This window comes from Dendropsophus ebraccatus, chromosome 3 (assembly GCF_027789765.1).
Source record: "Dendropsophus ebraccatus isolate aDenEbr1 chromosome 3, aDenEbr1.pat, whole genome shotgun sequence".
Taxonomy (NCBI): Eukaryota; Metazoa; Chordata; class Amphibia; order Anura; family Hylidae; genus Dendropsophus; species Dendropsophus ebraccatus.
Window position 1 is genome coordinate 87,802,061 of NC_091456.1, and position 22,811 is coordinate 87,824,871.

The 22,811-nt window shown below is 43.7% G+C and overlaps 1 protein-coding gene across 4 annotated transcripts in view; it reads right to left on the reverse strand.

The window, feature by feature from the left end:
• PALM2AKAP2 (PALM2 and AKAP2 fusion) overlaps positions 1-22,811 on the reverse strand; it is a 249,477-nt gene that overhangs the window by 169,861 nt on the left and 56,805 nt on the right. For all 4 annotated transcript variants that reach the window (XM_069962178.1, XM_069962177.1, XM_069962180.1 and 1 more), the window contains exons 2-3: positions 12,497-12,577; positions 6,069-6,199 (exon numbers count right to left, since the gene is read on the reverse strand). In XM_069962178.1, the coding sequence (XP_069818279.1) occupies positions 6,069-6,199; positions 12,497-12,577 (212 nt within the window). The remainder of the gene's footprint in view (positions 1-6,068; positions 6,200-12,496; positions 12,578-22,811) is intronic.

Sequence of the window (22,811 nt, forward strand, 5' to 3'; positions counted from 1 at the left end):
ATAATGCATTTTATACAAAGATCCTTTGTACCAATTAGAAAGCTTAAGTTATTATTGAATATGTTAGAGACAGATTGATGGCAGAAAAAGACGACATGGTGCATCTTGTCTGCTCTTATATTCTTTGTAACTATACTGCTCCTATATTCATTGTAACTATATTCTTTGTAAGGAGAGATATGTGTTTATGCCAGGCATATTTACATTTACTTGCTGATTTTTCCAACCACATCTGTTGTACAACTGGACATACAAAGTAAATTCCTTAGGACTTTCCATATATGTTTTACATTTAAGACCTTCTTTGTAGCCCATTTTTTTTAGATCAGCTCTATATTTTTGTGGATAAGGTCTCTTGAGAGGGAAGATGATCAAAAATTGTGTCATTCTTAGGGTAAATTTAGACTAGGCAGTTTATGAATGTGCCAGATTTTAAAGAGTGGTTCAGGCTGTTTAACCCTTAGGGGACACAGCCAGTTTTCATTTTTGCGTTTTCGTTTTTCCCTCCTCGTGTATATAAGGCCATAGCGCCTGCATTTTTCCACCTAGAGACCCAAATGAGCCCTTATTTTTTGCGCAACTAATTGTACTTTGCTAAGGCAGATGTAATTTTTGCCTAAAATGTGCCGGGAAACCAGAAAAAAATTATATGTGTGGTGAAATTGAAAAAAAAAACGCATTTCTTTTATTTGGGGGAAATGTGTTTTTACGCCATTCGCCCTGGGGTAAAACTGACTTGTTATGCATGTTCCTCAAGTCGTTACGATTAAAACGATATGTAACATGTATAACTTATATTGTATCTGATGGCCTGTATAAAATTCAAACCGTTGTTAACCAATATACGTTCCTCAAAATCGCTCCATTCTCGGGCTTATAGCGCTTTTATCCTTTGGTCTATGGGTCTGTGTGAGGTGTCATTTTTTGCGCCATGATGTGATCTTTCTATCGGTACCTTGATTGCGCATATATGACTTTTTGATCGCTTTTTATTACAATTATTCTGGATTTGATGCGACCAAAAATGCGCAATTTTGCACTTTGGGATTTTTTTGTGCTGACGCCGTTTACCGTGTGAGATCAGGAATGTGATTAATTAATAGTTCGGGCGATTACGCACGCGGCGATAGCAAACATGTTTGTTTATTAATTTATTTATTTATTTTTATTTATAAAATGGGGAAAGGGGGGTGATTCAGACTTTTATTAGGGGAGGGGGTTTTGTGTTATTAAAAATACTTTTTTCTTTTACTTTACACATATACTAGAAGCCCCCCTGGGGGACTTCTAGTATATGCACTCTGATCTCTCATAGAGATCCATGCAGTATAGTTATACTGCATGAATCCATGAGATCGGTGTTCTATTACTTTTGGCTGCTGCAGCCAAAAGCAATAGAATGCCGAGCCGGGATCAGCGCCATTACGGAGCAGACCCCGGCCCGGTATGGATGCAGGGATCGCCCCCCCGCAATCGCGCCGCAGGGGGGCGATCCCCCCACTAGACCACCAGGGATGCATATCAGGAAGTATTTAGAAGCAGCTGTCAACTTTGACAGCTGCTTCTAAGTACTTAATTAGCGGGCACGGCGATCGGACCGTGCCCGCTAATAGCCGCGAGCCCGGGCTACTCGCGGCACCCGGGATCGCGGCAGTTCAGAGGGTGGTCGCCGCGCGACCCCCCTCTGAACTCCCATAGCGGCACGAGGACGTTAAATAACGTCCTGGTGCAGCTATGGGTTAAAAATCTAGTGCACCTTGAGGCTGGGTTAACACTACGTATATTTCAGTCATTATTATGGTCCTCATATTTCAACCAAAACCAGGAGTGGATTGAAAACACAGAAAGGCTCTGTTCACACAATGTTGAAATTGAGTGGATGGCCGCCATTTAATGGCAAATATTAGCTGTTATTTTAGAACAACGGCTGTTATATTGAAATAATGGCAGTTATTTACTGTTATTTGGCGGCCATCTACTCAATTTCAACATTGTGTGGACAGAGCCTTTCTGTGTTTTTAATTCACTCCTGGTTTTGGTTGCAATATGAGGACCACAATACTGACTGAAATATACGTAGTGTGAACCCAGCCTAATTAGGCTATGTCACAGAATGGCCGGCCCCTGCCTGGATCATCCCGGCTGGTACTTAAGTACCGTCCGGATGATCTTTCTGGTCGCAGTATTCTGAAGCGGGCGCATTAGCGCGCGCCCGCATCAGAACTCCCTATAGGAGCCGCTCGCTTCATTGTGTGAATTAACAGGTCTTTCTGTGGTCGCAATTCACTGAATTGCAGCCGCAGAAGACTGACATGTCAGTTATTTGCAGGTCCGCATGGCATCCCGGCCTGAGCGTATACGATGTGTACACGCTCCGGCCGGGATCCCATAGCAGATAAGGCCGATGGCAACAACGGCCGTACTTTTACTTAGTGTGAACATAGCCTTAGCCTGTCTAGTCTAGGCCATTTTAGCTCCCTATATGAGGGCTGATCTTGTTTCATGCACCTTTACATTATTACATTACATTTTACATATGTTAAAGAATGTAAATAAAAAAGTGGCAAATTTTTCGCGTATTTAAATGATAAACCTGCTTCACCGCAAAAATGCCCAGTTTTTAATACGCCACAGCCAAGAGAGGCGCAGAAGTGTTTTAAACACATTGAACATGTGGTGCAGGCCTTGTAAGCCAGATCCACAATATTCCAGGTGTGATCTCACTAGAACTCTATACAGCAGCTCTATACAGCAGGATCACAATCTCCCTCTTCCTACTGGTTATACCTCCAGCTATACAGCCCAGCATTTGACTTGCTTTCCATACTGCCTGGTTACACTGCTCACTGACTCATTGTGAAGCTGCCAGAAATCACTTCCTGTAAATCCTTCTCTTTTAAAATCTGGCTATCAGAACCACCAATGCAATACTCACATCGAAGATTCCTTCTCCTCAAGTGCATTGGTTTACATTTGGAAAAACTGAACTGCTGCTGAGGAGTCAGCTTCATATTTGAGTTAGAGATTCAACTGCTGGCAGAATGTATTTGCTGGCGTGGGCAGTGTGATGTAGGCAGGCTGTTAGATTCAGTAAAGCACTTCACAATGTGTCGGACAGCCATACAGAAAACACAGGCCTTTGATGGTAGTAATTAATTTCAGACCTGCTTCTAGCTGCAGTCATTTCTTTATCTTTACAAGCCAAAACAGGAATTCTAGTAACTCCCTAATTTGGATGAATAAAGTGATAGAATAAAGTGATAAAAACATATAAAACAGCACAAAAAACACGCTTGCAGGAACCCAGGAGTTGCTTGTGCCCTGGACAGGGGAACCCCAGAAAATGGCAATAAGACCTGTCCCTTTTACAATAGGAAAGGCAAACTAATTTTAACTAGGACAAAGATGCTTTACAAAGCAGTAAACCTTCCTGAGCTAAATTATAATACACAAATAGAATTATAGAATGCTTTACTCATCCCTATACCAAGCAGGCAATGGGAGTTAAAAACATTTCTCAGGGTTCTCCTGTATTGATATGGTTGGAAATCATTGATATAGGGATAATCAGGATCAGGAAGACGGCACTCCGATTGTGAAAAAAGCGTGATAGTTTATTTAACCATACACGTACAGCGACGTTTCGACTCAAACATGAGTCTTTTTCAAGCCTTTTTTTTGTATTGATATAGGGATAGATGTAGTGTATGCTCAGATGTTACGGATTTGTGAAAGAGCATGTAAAAGGCTATTTAGTGACACCCTCATTCAAGTATTTGGAGAAGGACAGCGCATGCTTGTCCAGCTGACATCTAGACAACAATGAAGACTAAATACCCTTATTGTTCTCAACACAAGTGGGAGTCCAACATATGGGGCCAAGTTTAATAATCTGTCTGACTGACAAGTTAAAAAAGTAAAAAAATAGCTTGTCATAGATCCTAACGAGAGGAAACATAATTATATTTCTTCCCTTTGTTGGATTCACACATGGTTTTTGCTAATCACAAAGTCAGCAGATCAGAATAGAGAACCATAATGCTGCGTTTACACGGAACGATTATCGTTCAAATTTTCGCATAAACGATCGCATTTGAGCGATAATCGTACCGTGTAAACACAGCAAATAATCAAACGACGAGCGACAAATCGTTCACTTTGATCTTTCAACGTGTTCTTAAATCGTCGTTCGCTGAAAATTTACAGATCGCTTTGTGTAAACAGCCTTTCACCGATTTACCCTATGTAAAAGATGGGCTTAAGCGATCTTAAAAACGATTGCAATACTGATATTTCTTACGAATTTTCTAACGATTTATTTGTCTAAATGCTGATCTTTATAAAAACCAAATTGTTGCTTCAAAATCATTAAACACAGCATAAGGTTAGACACTTATGAAGGAGGGGGGGATCAGAAACATATTTGCAGGTGTGTGGATCAGTGATATGATTCAATAAAATTAATGTGTGGCAAGTCAAATTTGTAATTACAGTAAATGAGCCCAACAATTTAAAAATTGAAATTTTCCAAAACTTTCCAAAAGACACAGTCCAGTCTTATCTTTCCCTTAAATAAGTGAAGGAAAGGATTATTTAAGGACTGCTTCACTACAATATGGCAACATGTTATCAGAAGACCTCACTTAGATATAACTATCCTTGAGTCTCCTCTGATAAACTTACACTGTGATTACACATAGTGACAGAAAAGCTGCTCATTTTACATGGCATTACTATCAGAGGTAAGATGAGTGTAGACACATCTGTACAGCTCCTGTAGAGGTCTATATATTTCCATGTTTACAAACTACAAACTGACCTAGTGTATGGTCATATGCTGCTGTATAATACATTCTCATTGTGCCTCAGAGTGACAATTGTTAATAGGTTAAGGGTGGCGATTTTGTTTAGATTTAGATTTTCTTTTGGGTATTGGTTTTGTTCCATGGTAAAATGCAGCTAAAATATTTAGCTACATTTGTAAATAGCATTTGTACTTAAAGGCGGATCTCACATGGAAGTGTAATGAACATGTTACAAGTCCTATTCTGACCACAGCAGTATGGCCTTGGAAATTACATGCAGTAGTGTTCAATAAAGGTCTAAGACGCCAAAACTATGCTTCAATATTCAACCTTTCCAACTGCTTGTAACTTACTGGTCCCTAGACAACCATCTAGGATGCCTAATTCTACAATTATCACTTCACTGAGTGTACATTTGTGACAACTGTTTATGAGTGATTAACAAGCTAACACTGCCTTCTTTAGCTGAGACAGAAACTCATGTAGGATAGTTGGCCCATCAAGTAATAATGATTCAAAAGATGTAATGCCAGGATCAACTGTTTGGGTAGTTTTTGGAAGGCAACCCACTTAGGTAAGCATTAGAAGGACTTTTTGGAAGAAAAAAAATGGTCCACAGCAAACAACACCTATTGTGTGCTTCCATGTGATCCTTTGATAGCAGAGCTTAAAGTGAATCTATCAAGTGATTTATCCTTCCCTATCTGACAGCAGGACATGATCAAGAAAGAGAAGCTGAGCTCAGTGATATAAAGCTTTTTGTGTAAAATTCTGACTGGACTCCTAGAAGAGACTGAGAGTCCTAGTTACCCTGCCCACACCTAGAGATTGACAGCTTTCCATGTAACAGTATGTGTACAAAGAAGATGATCAATCACTAGGCGTGGGAGGGGTAAGCAGGGCTCCCACTGTCTTTCTTAGGGTCCTGTCAGGATTAACGGTGCTATTTACACTAAGAGTCCTGCTCCAAATCATAGCAACATACATATAACAGTGCTTAGCTTCCCTTCCTCTATTATAAGTTGTTGTTAAATAGGGTAGCAAATATCACCTGACACGATCACTTTAAATTTAAAAACATGTACAGTACATAGTTGCCATATGAGACATATCTTTTTTTATGCTATTAAATAAAGCCTTGAATAACAACTGTTTCATGCAGTTAACAGTATGCAAAATATCTACAGTTTTGATAGAAAATCCCTGGGTGAGGCAGGAGGACATGATAACAGCAATACATACTTAGTACAAAACAGTACTTACCTTTGGACATTTCCTTCAAGTAGCTTTAATTTCTCTTCATCCTCCTCACATTGTCTCTTTCTAGCCTCTTCCTCTTCCACTGAGCCAGCCGGTGCTCCTTGCATTAGCCATTTCTCTCTGAGTGATTTAGACTGTAAAATAGACAGCAGGTCAGATATTAAATACAGTGGTACCTTGGTTTAAGAGTAACTTGCATTGAGAGCGCTTTGCAAGAAGATCTTACAGTCTTTCAAAATTGTGACTTGGTTTAAGAGCATTGCTTTGGTTTAAGAGCTCCCTGTTCTGGGTGCTCCCTGCAGTCTCTCTCAGCACTTGTGTTTCCTATCCTCTCCATTCCTGCTATAATGTGCCTGCACTCACACTCACCTATACACACAGCTGTATAGAAAAGTTTCTATCATCGTTCTCCTGCACAGGTCTGATTCTCACTTCCTGATTGGTCCATGCTAAACACACACCCCCTTCCCCATTGCTGCCATGTGACCACACAGACCTCTGACAGCAGCCCTGCTTCTGTATTCTAGCCTGTTGTACTACGTTTCTGCATTATGGGCATCTGCAGCTCCATCCTGTATCTACAAACTGCTGCTGTGGTTTTTCAGGATTATGCCCTTACTATACGTTATACTCCACATGCTGATTGCTATACTGTACAGTAACTTATAATATCACATATTCAGCTGTTTGTAAATGTTTGTTTCATTTGTTTGACATGTTATTTTTGGGGTGTGGAACCAATTATCTGCATTTCAATGATTTCTTATTGGAAAATTTGCTTTGGTTTAAGAGTGATCCTGGAATGAATTATAATCGTAATCCAAGGCACCACTATATTTTAAAGGTGAATTACATGTGTCCATATACAGCAGTTTATCTGCTCTTTGCAAAGTTCTGCTTTAAACAGCTCTATCCAATCAAAACATGTTTAACAGAAGAAACACGCTATATACCTCCTTAGCTGGGAAACTGAAAATCTTTACAGCTTGCAGCCAGGGATCTCTGTCCACAAACACCAGCAAGACAAACACAACCGGGGATCTATCATAACCCAAACTAATAGTGTGTTTACACAGAGAGATTTATCTGACAACTTTTTGCAGCCAAAGCCAGGAATGGATTAAAGAAGAGGAGAATTCCCAGTCTGTTCCTGGCTTTAGCTTCAAAAATCTGTCAGATAAATCAGTCTGGGTAAAGGCGCCATTAGGCTCTTGATTCAAGATCTACTCACAGTTTTAGGAGGGCTATAATCTTGACAAATAGCTGTCTCGCTACAACTGCTCACTTCCAGGAATGGCACTGTCCTTTACCCACAATGTTTCACAATGGTAGTCTCATACTTGCCCCCAGTGGCCTTCTGACCAGATGCTCTCTCTGTAGGAATCATGTGTCAACTTTAAAATACAAGGTCCACTCAGCAAATCTTTTTTAAGGCCAGACATGTCTAGCAGCTCACCACGCTTCACTCTCAGTCTTTGAGGGCCCAGCACCACTCATGCCTCCCACTGTCTCTGCTGTTCCAAAAGGCTTTCTTCTAAAGCCACGTGTTAGGGCTCTACTATTTCATGTTAAACACATAACACAGTTCTGGTTCTGTGAGAATGGGGGTCTCCCAACAAACAACCACATAAGCCACAAATAGCAATCCGCTGCTACCTACAGGGCTCCCCATATTAGCTCCTGCTACCTTCCATTCAGCAGCATGGCACAGGAGGCTGAAATTCCCCAGATGCCTAGCCCACCGAAACAACATTTACAATATATACACAACATAAAAGCAATACAATTGCATTAAACATATGCACTAGGTACAGGTTACACCAAAGCAGTGTCTTTACAACAATTATTCTGCATAACAATGCCATATGCACCATTATAAGAAACAGATCATGCTTCCCCTATCAATACGTACAGTAATATGTCATCATCTCCATACACACTAACAGTAAATATTATTCTGTTTCTTAAATGCTTAACATTTGTGACAACTATTTAGGCATTTTTTTTGTTTACTGTCTTAATTACAGCCCTTTAAGCTTTACAATAGGAGTGAATGTAAGTTACCATGACAACAGAGCACAGGAATTCAGCATAGACTGTTAACCTTTTACTGTTTGGAAAGGAAATACTCTAATTTATATGGTATCAATATGTATTAGCTTCATGAATTAAAAAAATATGCTAACATTTAATTCAACACTATCCCCCAAATTATTTCAGTTTATAAAATTTTCCTATGAGAGTGATGCTCTAATAAAGAAACTAAAACTTATTCTTCAACCAACTATTGACATTGTTTATTACTTTTTATTTGTTTATTTTTATTATTTTTTATTGACACATTTTGTATGCAGTAAGACTTAAAGAACAACTCTGGGCAAAATGTATTTTTTAATATGGTTTTACATAAGGAAAGTTAAACAAATTTCTAATATACACTAATTATGGGAAATGCACATAAAGTGCTATTTTCTTCTATTTAGTAGATCAGGCAGGCCTCAATTCTTCTAAAAAACCGTGACGTCACGAATCAGTTGTAATCCCTATAAAAAGTCCAGCAGGGGCGCAGAGTATGGAGAAATTACATTGTAAGAATAACTATATCACAAGTGCCAACAACCCCATTCACGGCACATAGGACGGGGCTGCTGGCACTTGTGGTGCAGCGGCCCCTGCCCTCCAAGGGCTCGGGGGGCACCCAAGGGAAGGGCCTGTGATAGGATGAGCTATGGGGTCCTTTGGGGGGTGGTTCACTGGTCTGGGGTCTGCTGTCATGGGGGGAGGGCAGGGGAAGCCACACTACAAGTGCCAGCAGCCCTTAGAAAAGTGACCCCCCCCCAAGGACCCAATAGCTCACCTGATCAAATGCCCTTCCCTTGGGTGTTCCCCGAGCCACACTGAGAGGAGGTGCATCACCTCTTGTGATTCGGCATTTCCCGCTCTTTCTCTTTTCCCGCTGCTGTACGTGATAGGAGAGAGACAGCGGGGAGATGCCGCATCACAGATGGTGATGCACCTCCTCTCGGTGCGGCTCAGGGGGGCACCCAAGGGAAGGGCGTGTGTTGGGGTGAGTTATGGGGTCCTTGGGGGGGGTCGCTAGTCTGGGGTCTGCTTTCGTGGGGGGAGGGTGGGGGCAGCCGCACTACAAGTGACAGCAGCCCCGTCATATGTGCCATGGATGGGGCTGCTGGAACTTGTGATGGGGTAGTTTGGGGGTATTTAGGGGGTGAGGGTGTTCACTGGGGCTGCTGGCACCGGGGAGGCAGCTGAAGGGGGGCAGCCGCACCACAAGTGCCAGCAGCCCCATCCTATGTGCCATGAATGGAGCTGCTGGCACTTGTGATATAGTTATTCTTACAATGTCATTTCTCATACACTGCGCCCCCTGCTGGACACTTCATAGGAATTGCAACTGTTTCGTGATGTCACAGTTTTTTAAGAGAATTGAAGCCTGCCTGATCTACTAAATTGAGGGAAATAGCACTGTTCGATACTGTTTGAAAGTTTGCGCTAGTGTACTTCCATATAATAATGAGGAGAGCTTCTGCATTTCTGCTTTGAAAAGACACTCCAGGAAATTCTTATTATTTTTTTCTATAGTGCAGCATAGGCTATTGTTAAATAAAAAATTAAAGGGGGAGATTTATCAAACATGGTGTAAAGTGAAACTGGCTCAGTTGCCCCTAGCAACCAATCAGATCCCACCTTTCATTTTCCAAAGAGTCTGTGAGGAATGAAAGGTGGAATCTGATTGGTTGCTAGGGGCAACTGAGCCAGTTTCACTTTACACCATATTTGATAAATCTCCCCCAAAGTATTTGGGTTAAGCCTTAACCTATTTTAATTGATGTGGCATGCATAGTCTGCCATCTTGATTCCTAATTCCCCTCTTATATGGCTCTCCTCTGATATGGCACCTTACATTGTACGTTTTAAAGTGGCAGAGTAGACCAGGTCTCATCAATCTGTCCTAGCGCTGCTTTAAAGCCCCTATAACACAGCCCAACCTTCACAGCAAGTGAGAACCGACCTGTCAGATCACGGCTCGCTTGCCCCTCGTTCCCCCTGACCGCACTATTACATGCGCTGACAGCAAGCGGGTAAGAGCAGGGGGGGAGCAGAGAGCTGCATGGGGTGGGCAGTGTTCTGCCTGGGCAATTTTTAGATCATCCGGTGAGCCCATAGAAGATAGAGGCGGTCTGCTGCTGCTCCTATTACACATGTTGAAAGACATTGAAGGAAAATATTCAGCTAACATCGTGCATGTCAGCTGATCGTTGCCTTTTATTACACAAAGCGATTGTCGGCTTTAATGGCCGATGATTGACCAAATACGGCCAATAATCGCTTCCTGTAATAGGGCCTTTAGTCCTGTAAGTGCAGCAAGTGATAGATTAGTGGCACAGATCTACTGTTCGTTGACTCACATGAGAAAGTGTCGTATAAGATATAGGTTCAGCCTATGTTTTTGGTTTCCCCCTGTCAGCTCTTACAAGCAGAAGAGCAGATGTCAGGTTGCATCACAACCTGCACACAGTAGATTCAGAGTGTGAGTCAGATGAGCTTTATATCTCTGGAGCTAATCATTGAATGACCATATTTGTTATATCATTGCAACCCTGCATGTTGCAATAGAGGATCAACAAGGAAAATGGAGCTGGGTGGGGTCTGAGCTGTCAGTAAGGATTTGATTGGTGATGATGTAATCATGTAGTTTACAGAAAATCAGCCTCACATGACACAATGACCTCATGTCTACACAGTAGAGCAAGTAATATAGTGGTTGCCAGACGGGTTCACAGGGTTAAAAGTGTATAGACAAAAACAAATTACACTATACGTCAATTAGTTGAGTCGAGGGTGTGGGAGAGAGGAGGCGTGCATGCTGTTGCTCAGCATGACTTCTGTCACACTTCAGCTTCCAAGAAAAAAAATCATTTTTATAACTGTGCAAATGGCAATAAGCAAAGAAAAAGGTTTCATTTGTTTTATCTCCTATCACCTATCTGCAGCTCTGTACCTGGTATGGGCCTCATAGTTTCCCTTTAAAGGGGTTATCCAGCGCTACAAAAACATGGCCAATTTTGCCCACTCTTGTCTCCAGGTCAGGTGTGGTTTGCAAATAAGCTCCATTTACTTCAATGGAACTGAGTTTCAAAGCCCACCCATTCTGAAGACAAGAGCGGGGCAAAAGTGGCCATGTTTTTGTAGCACTGGATAACCCCTCACTACTAAAACTAAGCTGCTCTGTCTGTGATGGTGAGGAAATGTAAAGTGATCTCCACAGCATTACTATGAAAGATGACATCAGTAGATAGAGATTTCCAAAGTTTAAGCTCACAAGAGGTCACAGAGTATGCCCAGTAACGTTTCTCATTTGTGTCAATGGGACAGGTGCTGTCCACTGTTGTCTATATCCAAGGGCCACGCACCCTTCTTCAAGCGAGTAAGGAGGCGTGGTCCTTAAAATGTTTAAAGTGCCTCGAACGCCAGCTCAGCCTCTGGGATGCCTAAAGCATTTCACTAAATGTTGTTAAAAACAGCTCTGGCAAGATGGCTGCCCCCATAATAATAATGCACAAAAATTACAACCAGAAAATAGCAAATTAGAAAAAAAAAACCATGTTTCAGTATCTGGCTCGAATCAGTGAAAAAAAAAAATATAGGAAAAAAAATGTATGCTCTCTTAAGGCACTCTAGGCTAGTGGATTATGAGGATGAACCTTTTTACAATCATAGCCCCACCCTGGACACTGTCTTTTCTTTCAGGTATCTATTATAATAAACACCCCTACATTGGCAAATATCCATATTTTGCAGTTAATGCAAAGCTGAAGGTCTATACATAACAGCTTCCCACTCCACCTATCATCACTCATTATAAACAGAGGTGTTTAACCCACCCTTGCTTCTACATTACATATAACATCATTGTCTGTGTGACATGCTAAGGGCAGTTTACAGGCCCTCATGGAAATAAAAGCATATTTTTAAGGGTCCCTAAAGAACTATAGCATACTATTAGGTTTAAAAAAAAAAAAAAAAACACCCCAAAACATGTTCAGGCCATAAAAAGTTACTGCTATATATGTAGCTAAATAATGCCCTGAAACTGATATTGCTCATATAAGCATACCCCACACGTTACTACAATCAATGCAGTGTGTGAATACAGATATCATCTGTCATGTTTGTTTTCTATGTATAGGAGATGCCATCTGAACAGTATTGATTTTGATACCAAATTGATACCCCATACATATGACAGTATTCTCATTCTAGCCTTCACTTTGTAATCTTCCTGAATAAGGCAGAAGCTTCCTTTCCTCCATTGTCAGTGCTGTGTATAACGCTGCATTCGGAGACACATTTGTACCATGTATAACATGGATGATGTGAGGAAGTGCCTCTTTTCTGCTGTCAGCTCTTACCTTTAGGTGCTGCAGTTGGAGAATTTGGTCTTCAAGCTGTTGTCTTTTGTCCTCAATTGCAGCCTGGCGTTTTCTTTTTTCCTTTGCAAGAGAAGGAAAGAAAACACAGAGATGAGAAAATGTACAGCTCTGGATGATGCCTTTCAAGCAGCTGTTAGCATGTGCTGTTCCCTGAGTGCTGGGGAATAGAACATGTAATGAAGAAGACTAACTGCTATACACTGACATAGAAAGGAAGCCACCAGCTCCCTCTCATTGATAGCTGCTACACTCCCAATTTAAAGGGACATTCATATTTTATGTCACAGGCACTAATAATAGACTTTCCTGTCATTCTGATAGAAACATTGCCTTGTTCATATGAACACCTCGATTATTTTGACCCTGCATGTTATATTGTGCTTGAATTCCTTAGACAGTCTGTGCTTATATTCTGATACATGGGATTAACCACACAACCACAATGATAAAATTAAAAGGGTAGCAACAAATGTCTGCACATCAATAATGCATGAAATTATAACATCAACAAGAAATAAATGTATAAAGCAAATCTTATATTTACAGTGGTAATCAATGGTTTGGGTGTGACAGCCAACATGCACAAGCCATGAATAACAATTTATAATATTCCACAATATGGTTGCTTAATGCTGCGTTTACACGGAGCGATAATTCCCCCGATTAACGATTTTGAAGTAACGATTTTTTTTATATAACGATCAGCGTTTAGACGGAACGATATATCGTATGGAAAATTAGTTTTGCCATCGTTTTGTGATCGCTTAAGCCTATCTCGCACATAGGAAAAATCGGTGAATGACTGTTTACACGGAACGATCTGCAAATTTTAGAACATGTTGTAAGATCAAAATGAACGATTTCTCGCTCGTCGTTCGATCGTTCGCTGCGTTTACACGAATGATTATCGTCTGAATTCGATCATTGTCGTGCAAATTCGCACGATAATCGTTCCGTGTAAACGCAGCATTACATGTACCAATATCAGTACTCTCCTCCAATTAGGTGCAGGTTTTCAGGATTTTAAATCAATCCCAGGTCACCCAAAAGTGAATTTCTGCAGTAAAGGTTGCTGATCACGTCATAAACTCTTTAAAGGGTTTTGTGTGGCTTTAAACGATGGCCAGATAGATATCTGTTGCTTTAAGCTGAACTAAATCTTTATCTGCCCCTCCCCTTTAATCACCTGACTGTCCAGCGGTTAACAATAAACTGACATTATAACTGATAGGCATATTCTGGAAAACTGAGCCAAAGAATTAGAATATAGTATTTGACTGTAACAATAATAAGGTGTTCATAATATGGGGTTCAGTCCGACTGATCTGTGCCCCAATAAAAATATCAATAAACATATTCAAAGGTATCGATGCAAAAGGGACATCAATACCTTTGAATATTTTATTGATATTTTTATTGATATAGACACTGTGGGACAATTATCCGCATCATTAACGCATCGTGGGAACAATATACTTACCATCTGGGCCCAGTACAGATGTGTTTTATCAAATAATTCAAACTTTACATGAATCTTTTAATTAGATTGTACTGACTATTTCATAGAATTTTATTGTGTCACAATTTTTATTCTGTCTATGGTGTTATTATATATAATTATAGATTATATTAAAATCCTATAAATCCATTTAGGTAAAATACCTTAGAGGATTGGTCACTTTTCTTTTACTACAATCTTTATACAACTTTCCCCTTGGTACAGGGCCAACCATTGACCTCGGGTCTATTACAGTATACAGAGCTCCACCACTTGTTATTTTATTTTATATTGGCAGGCTGTAAGAGCAGATTACTGATGGCAGTATAAGGGCCCTATTCCACAGTAACGATAATCGGCCGGATCGGCCCCATTTGGCCCGATTCGGCCGATTATCGTTCGGTGAAATAGAGAGAACGATCAGCCGATGATCGTGTCATCGGCTGATTGCTCATTTAGGGCCAGACCTAAAATCATCGTTCCCCCACCGCGCATCGCTGCGGTTGAATAGCGGTGCGCGGCTGGCGACTGACGATTTGACAGCAGCAGCATCATCATCATTCATTACCTGTCCAGGCTTCTCTGCTCTGTCTTCATCCCAGGGTCCCGCGCTCTCTACCTTCTGAATAGCCGGTCAGCTGACGGAGCGCTCAGCCAATCACAGGCCGGGACCGCCGCGGCCTGTGATTGGCTGAGTGTGGCCAGTCAGCTGACCGGCCATTCAGAAGATAGAGTGCGCGGGACCCTGGGATGAAGACAGCGTGGAGAAGAAGCCTGGACAGGTAATGAATGATGCTGCAAGGGCTGCAAGGACATCGGTAACGATGTCCTTGCAGCCCTCGCTCAACGATCATCGGGCCGTGGAATAGGCCCAGTAAACGAGCGGCGATCTAGCAGATCGCCGCTCGTTTACATCGTTGATCGGGCCATCCTCGGCCCGTGGAATAGGACCCTAAGGGCCTGTTAATTATCACAGGCTGCCATGACAACCAATCCCCTTAGCCACAAAAAACATCCATATTTTGCAAATGCAGGTCATAAATAATGAGCATATTCGTTATCTGGTTATTGGTTATTCTATTCTATTGACTTGAATAGAGTACATTATTACGTAACACGTAACATCAGCTCAATTAATAGACAGAACGACTAGCCGTATGGAGCAGTATGTGTCCTTTCTCTTCTTCACTTCATGCAGTATGGACCCGGTCACTCGGTAGTGGGGGGATGGGGAACGAGCACCCCAGCTTTACTGCTGGTTCACTGATAACCCCTGACCTCTGCAGGAGCTCTGCACATTTTCCTACTTGATTGAGGCAGAACAGAGGTCAGGGGTTATCAGTGCAGTGAGGCAAAGATCTTTGTCTTCTGCTTATTAACCCTTTGTGTTGCAACATGTAAGTAAACACTGGGTCACTTACACACAGTACATAAGGCCACATTTACACACCCGTAGTGCAGTCCATGGACGCGGACCGCACTACCGAATGTGCATTCGTAGTGCTCCGTGCTTTACGAAGCACTACGTTCACACATCATTACCCCAGCGATCCACATTACAACATGTCCATTTATTTTTTGCGGCACGGATCACGGCCCCGTATACACATAGGGACGTGTGAACGGGGCCATTGGATAACATTGGTTTCATGTTCTGTCCGCAATTGTGGACAGAACAAGGATGTGTGAATTAGGCCTAAGGGCTTAAGCTTAATACAGGAGGCTCTTATCTTCTGTGTGCATCCCCGGCCCCCTCCCCCATAGGCCCTATAGCAGCTGCCTACCCTGCCTCTATGGTAGCTACGCCACTGATCTCATACGCATGAAGAAGAATCAAACAATCTGACTCGGTTTCAGGTCAAAGTGGATCTTGTTTATTCAAAGATGGCAGCCAGTTTATATATTCTGGGGGCGGATGTTCTTGTACTAAGGCTCATGTCAGTACTTTATTGGCTGAAGTATGAAAAGAGTTACCTACATAGCTCTAGTGTTTAGAACCGTAGCGTTCATGAATGTAAACATCTCTACATGTTTAGAAGGTCAATGCCATATTGTAATGGCTTCACAAAATATCTAAAATATAATCATGAGATCCCTGCACTCCCAATTGGTTCCTGTATTCCTGTGTGTTCCCATCCCCCGTGTTTGTACCACCTACCCCTTCCTGCACCAAGTTACCTGCATTGTGTGTCCTTTGTCCATATATTTGCCTGTACTGTCTGTTTGGCAACTTAGGTGGTTACCACCTTTGCCATCTGTTCTGCCTGGACCAGCTACCATGTGGTGTTCCATTTGTTTCAAGAGGTAGCCACCAGGCATGTCCTCCCAAAAAAAACTATCTCCACCATTATGAGTATCTTGTGAAGAATAGAGGATACGCTTAGACAACACTCTTAGGGACAGACATTCATGTGGCGTAGTGGACTTCTGTCCGCTGATCCTGACATGAGGTACACATCAGATACGAAGTGAGGGGCAGAACGTCATGCTACAATGGAGCAGCTTACCAACAAAATGAACCAGGGGGCTGCCAAGCATGTCAACCTACTGCATATGGTGCTCTAAAGCAGATGGATGGTGACTGCACCTCTACTAACAAGATTGAAATGGCTGAAAAGGCTTTAATTTTTATAGCAGTATCAGAATCAGACCTCTGCAGATTGGCTGAAAGGATTTCCTTTTCCAATAGGTCACATCTTAAGCTTCATTGAATGGATGGCCATTGGCATGTCAGGCAAGAAACATTACAGAACAAACACTCTACAACCACTGCTGGAATCACACAACCTAATGTTAGATATAAAGGTTAGATTTATTTAATCCCTCCATTTAAACTTCTGAAGTTTTGCTTGATATGTATGAAGTTCCATAAGGAGGCATAACAACTAAGTTTTGCAATGAAAAAGGAAAGAAGACGTGCAGCTACCATACCTATGTCTTCAGCCAAAACCAACACTAAATTAGCTTTACTTTACATCCCATCAGTAGGCCTGGCATGTTGCCTTCTATTCCTTCATGAAATAAGGCCAAAGATTTTGCTAGATGTTGTTAAAGTTTCCTAAGACTATTAACCAAATGGTTTGTAGTAAATTATGCATTTATTTCAATCCTGGAAAGAAGAATTCATTTTTAATTATATAATTCAAAACAGGCTTTGCGCACGTAGCAACGAGCATGGCATCACAACTCATCCGTACTGCCCCATGCCAGTTTCCATAGGCACTTGTCTGGTACTAACACAATATAAAGGGTACAAATTTCAATTTCTACAGATAACTAAATTATGAGCTGAACATATATAATGACCATGTCACGGCCGCGGCGGCGGCCCGTGCTCCGGACCGCCACGACCTCTCCATGCAGCTGCCGGGGTCCATGTACAGGGACCCGGTGCTGCTACTAGTTCGGCCCCCGGGGGGGCGCCTTACCTCGCCCCGCTCCTGTCACCCGCTGTGCCGGCCGGCGCGCGCGTCCCCGCCTCCTAGGACGCGCGCGCGCCGGCTGTCTCAGATTTGAAGGGCCAGTCCGCCCCTTATTGGAAGTTGCACTAATCACTTCCTATAAATTCCAGCCCTGCCCCACTACAGGTGTTGGAGCCTCTACATGCTTTCCATAGCGTTTGGCCCAGCTCCCTGTTGTTCCTGATTCCTGTCCGCTACCTGGTCCCTAGTCCTTGTTCCTGATTCCTGTCCGCTACCTGGTCCCTAGTCCTCGTTCCTGGTTCCTTCTCCTCTGTTACACTATAGCTCCTGTGTTCAGCCTGTCACCTGCGGTTACGCCTACAGACCTCTGCCAGCACCATCTCCTGCCTACTGCTCCTGCCACGCCTCGCCTGCCGTCACTAGCAACCAAGCCAGGGGTAGCGACCTGGGGGTCGCCTGCCGCAGCAAGTCCATCCCGCCTTGCGGCGGGCTCTGGAGAAAACCAGCGGCCCCTTAGACTCCGCTCCCTGGTGAGGTTAGTGCCATCGCTAGTGATGGTCCAGTGGATCCACTACTCCAGGCGTTACAGTAGGCTCCAACCATGGATCCCGGCGAGGTGCCTGATATACGTGAAGTAGCCCGAGTGGTCGCCCTACAGGCTCAACAGATCCAGCAACAGTCACAGCTGATCCAACAACTGACTGCAGCCGTACAGCAGCATACCACAGCTCAGCAGTCATCACCTCCTGCAGCCTCTTCAAAACTACGACTGACTCTCCCAAGTAAATATGGAGGTGACCCCAAGTTGTGCAGAGGATTCCTGACCCAATACACTATGCATATTGAATCTAAGCAGTCAGTTTGCCACCGAGCGCTCTAAAGTGGCTTTCATCATCAGCCTATTGGAAGGTAGAGCTCTGGCTTGGGCCACACCACTGTGGGACCGTAATGACCTTGTTGCTGCTAATCTCCGAACCTTCCTGGCCGAGTTTCGCTCCGTCTTTGAGGAACCTGCCCGTGCCTCTTCAGCTGAGACTGCTCTTCTCAACCTCTCTCAAGGGAGCTCCTCTGTTGGTGACTACGCCATCCAGTTCCGCACCCTGGCGGCAGAATTAGACTGGAATGAGGCCGCTCTAATAGCCACCTTCAAGAAGGGCCTGTCCAGTCGGGTGAGAGACGTGCTTTCCGCCCGAGACCTACCTACCTCCCTGAACAAACTCATCCTACTGGCTTCCAGGGTCGATACTCGTTTTTCTGAGAGAGAGGAAGAGGTCTGGCATGAACGGCGACTAAGCCTGTCCCGTCGCCATCACCAGCTGGCGCCGGTCTTCCAGAATCCTGACGTTCCGGTGTCCCAGTCAACTCCTGAGATTCCTATGCAGGTGCAACGGGCTCACCTGACGCCTTGATGAAAGAATTTGTCGTCTGGAGCTGAATCTCTGCCTCTACTGCGGTGGTTCGGATCACTTTCGGCTGAGATGTCCCCAACGTCCTCAAGCGTCCGGGAAACGCCAGCACCTAGGTCCGGTGGGAGAGGTCTCCCTAAGTGTGAATACCACCTCTCCAAGGTTGTCTGTGCCAGTCTCCATCCAGACACCCTCAGGACAAACTCACCAGACTACTGCCTTTCTCGATTCTGGGTCAGCAGGCAGTTTTATTGCAGCTACATTGGTCCAAAGATGGCGGCTACCCGTGACCCAACTAGCCAGACCCCTGACTATCTCCTCGGTCACGGGCGAGATTCTTACCGACCATGTGCATTATCAGACCGCACCTCTAATCCTCCAGGTGGGCACTTCACATCAGGAAAAAATCTCCTTCTATGTCCTGCCCCATTCTTCTTCCACCGTCCTCCTGGGACTCCCTTGGCTGCGATTACATGCCCCTAAGCTGGGCTGGAGAACCGGGGAGATTCTTAGTTGGGGCCAGGACTGTTCCAACCAGTGTCTGAGGTCACCTCAGCCCAAGTACTCTATGTTGTCACCCGACCCCGCCAAGCCTCTATCCGGCCTACCGGCGGAATACCAAGACTTGCCTGATGCCTTCTCTGCCACGGAGGCGGACTCTCTACCACCTCATCGGGCGTACGATTATCCCATAGACCTCCTTCCTGGAACTTCTCCTCCACAAGGTCGGGTGTACCCTCTTTCCGTACCCGAGACTGAGGCCATGTCCTCTTACATCCGGGAGAACTTACAGAAGTGTTTCATCCGCAAATCCACATCCCCTCGCCACATAGGGATGGACTTCATTACTGAGTTGCCTCCATCTGCCTTACCTCGCCCCGCTCCTGTCACCCGCTGTGCCGGCCGGCGCGTGCGTCCCCGCCTCCTAGGACGCGTGCGCGCCGGCTGTCTCAGATTTAAAGGGCCAGTCCGCCCCTTATTGGAAGGTGCACTAATCACTTCCTATAAATTCCAGCCCTGCCCCACTACAGGTGTTGGAGCCTCTACATGCTTTCCATAGCATTTGGCCCAGCTCCCTGTTGTTCCTGATTCCTGTCCGCTACCTGGTCCCTAGTCCTTGTTCCTGATTCCTGTCCGCTACCTGGTCCCTAGTCCTCGTTCCTGGTTCCTGCTCCTCTGTTACACTATAGCTCCTGTGTTCTGCCTGTCACCTGCGGTTACGCCTACAGACCTCTGCCAGCACCATCTCCTGCCTACTGCTCCTGCCACGCCTCGCCTGCCGTCACTAGCAACCAAGCCAGGGGTAGCGACCTGGGGGTCGCCTGCCGCAGCAAGTCCATCCCGCCTTGCGGCGGGCTCTGGTGAGAACCAGCGGCCCCTTAGACTCCGCTCCCTGGTGAGGTTAGTGCCATCGCTAGTGATGGTCCAGTGGATCCACTACTCCAGGCGTTACAGACCATTACCAAATTCCAAAATGCAATGGTTGGTTGAACTCACTTGCTTTATTAGTGGTCAACTGAGTTTGTCGAAGTTTCCCCATTGATAAATATTGGTGGTAGGAGTAAAGGTCATGTAGAGCTCTATGACTTAAAGTGTACCTGTGATTATAGCTTTCAAAATCTGAACCAAAAGGAGATGTGATATAAAGCAAGTTTGCAATTTACATTCATTTTTTTTTAGTTATCATGGGAAACACTGCACTTCCTGCTTTCTGATTTTTTTTTTTCTCAAAAAACAGCAAAAAAACTGTCAGAAAACAGGAAGTCATGTGTATCCCAGGCCATATGAGCACTCACAGAGAGAAGGTAGTCATGTGATTGATGGACGCATTCAGCCGGTACACTCTGTACTGTGTAGACTTCATGTTTTTAGTCTGTTTTTTTCTACCAGAAAATCTGCCTTCAGGAGACTGGACCTGGATTTCTGGTAAGTTCAGCTTTGTTTTACAGCATGATAACAACAACAAAAAAATGATTGTATATTGCAAACTTGCTTTACTTCACATCTACTGTTGATTTTGAAATATATAACGACAGTGACACTTTAAAAAGTCCCCTGTCAACTAGAAGTGCTGGTATTAAGAAACTGAATTGTGTAGAAACAGCATGGCACAGGGCTGCCAAGTGCTGTCCATCTGTAGCAGTCTGGAGTGAGGGGATCTCAGGGAGGATAGAGGTTATGATCAATGTATGAAGATGTATCCTGTCACAGGCCGAGTAGTAATAACTCTCTCCCTCTTTCTGAGATAAATACTGCCACAAAGGTCTGAAGTGAGGGGATCTTAGGGAGGATAGAGGTTATGATGAATATATGAAGATGTATCCTGTCACAGGCCGAGTAGTAATAACTCTCTCCCTCTTCCTGAGATAAATACTGCCAGAAAGGTCTGAAGTGAGGGGATCTTAGGGAGGATAGAGGTTATGATGAATATATGAAGATGTATCCTGTCACAGGTCGAGTAGTAATAACTCTCTCCCTCTTCCTGAGATAAATACTGCCACAAAGGTTAACCCCTGGCGTTGCTAAGGGTGTTCAGAGGGGGGCCGCACAGCGACAAGCCACAATCCCAGATGCTATCTGCAGCCCAGGACCGTGCACCGTTGTGCCCACTAATTAGCCATTTAAATACAGCTGTCAAAGTTGACTGCATTTAAAAGGCTGTTTTTCCCCATCAGTGGTGGTCTAGTGGCGGGACTGCCTCCCCCGCAACGCGATTGCAGAGGAGCTGTCCCTGCACATGAGCCAGCCGTGGGTCTGCGCTGATCCTGGCCTTGGCAATCTATTGCTCTTGGCTGCAGCAGCAGAGAGCAGTAGAACATAGATCTCATTGAGATCTAGATATACTGCATAGATCTCAATGAGAGATCAGTGTAGTAATACTATAAGTCCCCCAGTAAACAAGGGTGTAAACAAAAATAAAAATGTTTTTTCTATTGATAAAAAGCCCCCTCCCCTAATAAAAGTCTGAATCACCCCCCTTTTTCCATTTTATAAATAAAAATAAACAAACAAACATATTTGGTGTCGCCACATGCGTAATCACCTGAACTATTAAATTATCACATTCCTGATCTCGCATGGTAAACGGCGTAAGCGCAAAAACCCACAAAAAAATGCTAAATTGGCATTTTTGGGCATCAAATTCACCACACATACAATTTCACCACACATATAATTTTTTCTGGTTTCACAGCATACTTTATGCAAAAATTAAACCTTTCATGGCAAAGTACAATTAGTGGCGCAAAAAATAAGGGCTCATTTGGGTCTCTAGGTGAAAAAATGCAACTGCTATGGCCTTTTAAGCAGAAGGAGGAAAAACGAAAGCGCAAAAAATGGAAATTTGCTCTGTCTTTAAGGGGTTAAAAAGAGGGACTACACCTATGTGTTTGGTGATGATGGTACCTGTGTTCCCCCTGGGGCTTCTCTATTACTGCTGCCTGAGGGGTTAATGGGGAAGCCCTTGATGGTTATGAGGTACAGAGAAAATCAGACAACATGGAGTAGAGACAGTGAGTTACAACAGTGACTTTTACTTGCATAAGAAGTATATAACTTGAACAGTTTCTTTGTGCTCAATATTTCTCATTATGGCCGACTGCCAGAGATGGGTCACTGATGTTACAATGGAAATTGTTGGTGTATGTGGAGTCGCCCTTTTGTGAATTGGATAGGTAGTGAACCACAACCCAGTGGAATGGGAGTCCTTTAAGGGTATCTGGGCAAGGCACGTTTCGGTTCCCAGAAATGACTAAGGGTATGTCAAAAAGTTGCGCCTCAGTGTGATTACCTTGATGACTTAGGGCTATTTTACACAGAGTAAAACTGGCGGAATTCCGCCGCTGAATCCCACCAGCCTCTGTATCATACCTGCAGACTATGGGAGGCTCGCACCCCTCTCTGCTCGAAAGTCCCATAGACTGCCAGTATGACACAGAGACCAACGGGAATTTCACCAGTTGTACTCT